Source organism: Littorina saxatilis, linkage group LG10 (assembly GCF_037325665.1).
Source record: "Littorina saxatilis isolate snail1 linkage group LG10, US_GU_Lsax_2.0, whole genome shotgun sequence".
NCBI lineage: Eukaryota > Metazoa > Mollusca > Gastropoda > Littorinimorpha > Littorinidae > Littorina > Littorina saxatilis.
This window is the reverse complement of record NC_090254.1, coordinates 2318725-2323565: the sequence shown is the minus strand read 5'-3', so window position 1 is coordinate 2323565 and position 4841 is coordinate 2318725. Positions and strand designations below refer to the sequence as shown.

Here is a 4841-nt window from a genome sequence, read left to right as displayed (position 1 = left end):
TGTTTCCTGCCTGACCACAAGTGCCGATATCTCTGACGGAGTCCTAACTTGCTGCGTGCACTTCTTCACGTTGCTGACAGGACAGTCACGTGATCTTAATGTTGACCATCTACTGCCCTTCACCTACACTTTCCTGTCGAGTTCTTAGCGAAGAAATCCAAGTACCCAGTTGAACCTGTCGTGTGTTTTTCCACGATATCGTGTCGAACTAAAAGCTCTCTCCTGTTAACCTTGTTTTCACCGTGTGTCTCCTGCCCAAAGCAGACTCTGGCCTGGTTCTGTCTGCGTCAAGTCTTCCTGTCAAACACACGCCGCTCTCCTGTTGACTAGTATTACCGCAGCAGAAATACAGCGGAACACTCTTTTTAAGACGACCCCCCCCCCCCCTCCCCTTTTAAGACCCTGTTTTCTCAGCTGTTCTGTTCATTACCTCCGTCAATTTACCCCCATTTTAAGACTCGATAATTCTTAAGACCCGCTTTTGTCATATTTTGAAGGTTTTCACTGTATTTCCAACAGGCCTGCTCTGCTTCAAGACTGTTCTCCATACACGGGAGTTGACTTTGACTGGCGGGATGTTTCCTGTCGTCTTTTAGCACGAAGGTCTGTTTTACAGTCCTAACAGTCTGTGTTGATCTCCTCTTGACCTTGACCTGCCCTTCAGCTTGCTGCCTATCCTTCAGCACCGAGTCATCAGACTACTTACCATGCTTTGCTTCTTTACGCCATAACTATTAGCAAACGATATGCATGCTTGGTGTTTGCAGAGTGGTTGACCTTGGCTTGCCCATAACATGTCTGACCAGTTTTGAGCACAGAGATTAAGAAAAAAAATGAAAAAAAGTAGTTTTTCAAGTCTCTTCTTTTCCACCCTGCTATCAAAGACATGACTGTCGTTTGTCGCATTGCCAGTGGATTGGCCTTGAATTCCCTGTCCAACTCAGCGCACAGAAACAAAAGACAAAAGGATTCTTCTTCTCTCAATGTGGTCCTTCATTCAGCCCGAAGTCGACTTCGCGAAGTCTTTTTACCGAAAACTGTGTGCTTAAGCTTCGTAAGGCCAAAATTCGCAAAGAAGACTTTGTGCTTAAGCTTCGTAAGGCCAAAATTCGCTAAGAAGACTTCGCGTAGTCGACTTCCCCCAGTTAAAGACAGGCTTTGCACCTTGCTACTTCCCCCAGTTAAAGACAGGCTTTGCACCTTGTTACTTCCCCCAGTTAAAGACAGGCTTTACACCTTGCTACTTCCCCCAGTTAAAGACAGGCTTTGCACCTTGTTACTTCCCCCAGTTAAAGACAGGCTTTGCACCTTGCTACTTCCCCCAGTTAAAGACAGGCTTTACACCTTGCTACTTCCCCCAGTTAAAGACAGGCTTTGCACCTTGTTACTTCCCCCAGTTAAAGACAGGCTTTGCACCTTGCTACTTCCCCCAGTTAAAGACAGGCTTTACACCTTGCTACTTCCCCCAGTTAAAGACAGGCTTTGCACCTTGCTACTTCCCCCAGTTAAAGACAGGCTTTGCACCTTGCTACTTCCCCCAGTTAAAGACAGGCTTTGCACCTTGCTACTTCCCCCAGTTAAAGACAGGCTTTGCACCTTGCTACTTCCCCCAGTTAAAGACAGGCTTTGCACCTTGCTACTTCCCCCAGTTAAAGACAGGCTTTGCACCTTGCTACTTCCCCCAGTTAAAGACAGGCTTTGCACCTTGCTACTTCCCCCAGTTAAAGACAGGCTTTGCACCTTGCTACTTCCCCCAGTTAAAGACAGGCTTTGCACCTTGTTACTTCCCCCAGTTAAAGACAGGCTTTACACCTTGCTACTTCCCCCAGTTAAAGACAGGCTTTGCACCTTGCTACTTCCCCCAGTTAAAGACAGGCTTTGCACCTTGCTACTTCCCCCAGTTAAAGACAGGCTTTGCACCTTGCTACTTCCCCCAGTTAAAGACAGGCTTTGCACCTTGTTACTTCCCCCAGTTAAAGACAGGCTTTGCACCTTGCTACTTCCCCCAGTTAAAGACAGGCTTTGCACCTTGTTACTTCCCCCAGTTAAAGACAGGCTTTACACCTTGCTACTTCCCCCAGTTAAAGACAGGCTTTGCACCTTGCTACTTCCCCCAGTTAAAGACAGGCTTTGCACCTTGTTACTTCCCCCAGTTAAAGACAGGCTTTGCACCTTGCTACTTCCCCCAGTTAAAGACAGGCTTTGCACCTTGCTACTTCCCCCAGTTAAAGACAGGCTTTGCACCTTGTTACTTCCCCCAGTTAAAGACAGGCTTTGCACCTTGCTACTTCCCCCAGTTAAAGACAGGCTTTGCACCTTGCTACTTCCCCCAGTTAAAGACAGGCTTTGCACCTTGCTACTTAACTCACACTGTCCGTCCCCGAGATGCTTTTGGTGCAATTCTGAATTCTAAGTTAGTTGGATTTATTTTGTGTTTAAGGCCAGAGATGGTACGGAATTTTAATCCAAAAACGTGTTTTAGGTTCTCAGATTGTTTAGGTACTTTGAACACCCTAGAACCATTGTGTAATGTAATTTAGTCATTGTCAACATCTTCCTTGCAATGAAGCGATCATTCTCAAAGTAGGCTATTTTATTAATATTTAACACCATTCTGGAAACAGTTGACGCTGTTTTCTCAGAATCGTTTTTTAAGCATCAGTTATATTAATTGGGATATAATCATCTTCTAGACTAACTATCAAATCTACTAGCTCTTTATTGTATTTTCACCAGAAATGGTGTAAAGCTTGCCCTTTTTTCGGAAATGTATTTTGTACCTATAAAATATTTACCCAGAAAATAAAATCTGTTTATAAATTTGAAGAAGTTGCTCTGTTGTTGCATCAAGGGACCTTTTTATAGTAAAATAAAACATACTGCAAAGTTCTATCTTTATTTTCCTGGAAGATAAATCTGTCCCAAAAACTACATGTTTTATAAAAACAAAAAGTGGCAAAAAAAACACCTTATAGTCTCATAATTAATTCTAATATTACTTTAAATGACAAAAAAAATTCTGAAATTTGTTCACAAGAACCTTGAAACAAAACTTGAAAAGCTTTCCAAAGACACAAAACTTAATTGCCGTGCCATCTCTGCCCTGAATCCACCTGACACTGCGAGGCAATTGTCCTTGTTTTGTTTTTATAAGGACATCGACATCTTTGAGTGTTTGAGTCTTAAGTTGACCTTGAATTACCCGGTACCTTGCCGCCGGCCGTGTAGGGAAGGTTGACCTTGATTCTCGAATGTACTGCCCTGTTCACCGCACACGCACACAAATAAAAGGATTCTTCTTCTTTGAAACCCTGCTACTAAGCGCACTATTTGACCTTGACTTACCCCTGACCTTGCTACCGGTCTTGTAGGGAATGTTGGCGTTGTCCACTGTGAGGGTGAAGGGCGCGGGGGTGTTCTGGGGCATGTAGAACTGACCGTTCCGCGTGTGGCCGGGCCTCATGTTGCCCGTGGTGCACATACTGTTCATCATCATGTTCATCTGGAGGGTGGGCGCGCCGTTAGGGTAGGCGTTGGTCATTGCCACCACGACCGCCACGACCACTGCACTCAGACAATACATGATAGAGGATGATAGTGCTGCTAGGGTTCACACGACGTTACAGCTGTATCCCTTGACTTGTTCTTGCCCTTTTGCTTCCCAACTCGCTGTCTTGTCGTTTTATCTCGTCCTGCAACCAGCACGTCCTGGGGGGTACTGACTGGGAAAACGGCTGTTGGCTGGAGGGAAACCGGAGGGTCCGCTTTGGCCGCTCCTTTAGATTGACGGCACCACGTGACCGGTTGATAGTGTGGTACAAATTAGGTGATCAGTGTGCTTGGGGGCGATAGGATACAGCTGTAGTTTCATCCTCCTGGTGCGTCAAACATTGGCCAGGACGTAACCATGTGAGCTGCCTGTGTTCTTTAGGACAGAGTCCATACCCCCCCTCCACACGCACACACCCTCCCCAAAATGGCAAGATATGGTGTGTTAAAGTCGATGTATGTTTAAATACTAATAATAATAATGGACATTTGCTATAGCGCATAATCATATATATGCTCAATGCGCTTTAAAATAACTAATGTTACCTATTAATGCCGTGTGAGATGGAATTTTGTACACAATATATCACGCATTCACATCGGCCAGCAAACCTCAAGCCTATTAGGGCGAGCATTCACCTTTCACGGCCTGTATTCCAAGTCACACGGGTATTTGGTGGACATTTTTATCTATGCCTATACAATTTTGCCAGGAAAGACCCTTTTGTCAATCGTGGGATCTTTAACGTGCACACCCCACTGTAGTGTACACGAAGGGACCTCGGTTTTTCGTCTCATCCGAAAGACTAGCACTTGAACCCACCACCTAGGTTAGGAAAGGGGGGAAAAATTACTAACGCCCTGACCCAGGGTCGAACTCGCAACCTCTCGCTTCCGAACGCAAGTGCGTTACCACTCGGCCACCCAGTTTTACAGATGTTACGAACAGTTAATCCGAAGAATCATGTTGTTAGCCGGGGCGACTTTCTAAACAGGACAGAAAGTTGAGGATGGGGGTGGGGGGGGGGGGGGGGTGGGGGGGGGGAGGGTTGAGTTTTGGGTGAAAGGGGGGAGGGAGGGGCGGTGTTCTTAAAAAGAGGTTCCAATCCATTTTTAGAACAATCTTGTGACTGCCGACTTTAGTCGCACGTGCCTCTAAATCTACGAGAGACATTAACTGGTAAAACGGGAGAGTGCCAATAAAGCTTAGTAACGCCCTGTTTTGTAACAGCAACTTTTCTCTCTTTTTAAATGAAAGCGCGCTCCTTAAAATGAGAAGCACCTTGAAGCCC

At 45.7% G+C, this 4841-nt stretch overlaps 1 protein-coding gene across 4 annotated transcripts in view; it reads right to left on the bottom strand.

Annotated features, from left to right (window-relative positions):
* Positions 1-3729, bottom strand: part of LOC138977947 (putative defense protein 3) — a 21784-nt gene extending 18055 nt beyond the window's left edge. For all 4 annotated transcript variants that reach the window (XM_070350557.1, XM_070350559.1, XM_070350558.1 and 1 more), the window contains exon 1: positions 3346-3729. In XM_070350557.1, the coding sequence (XP_070206658.1) occupies positions 3346-3583 (238 nt within the window). In that variant the 5' untranslated portion in view covers positions 3584-3729. The remainder of the gene's footprint in view (positions 1-3345) is intronic.
* Positions 3730-4841: the final 1112 nt, after the last annotated feature.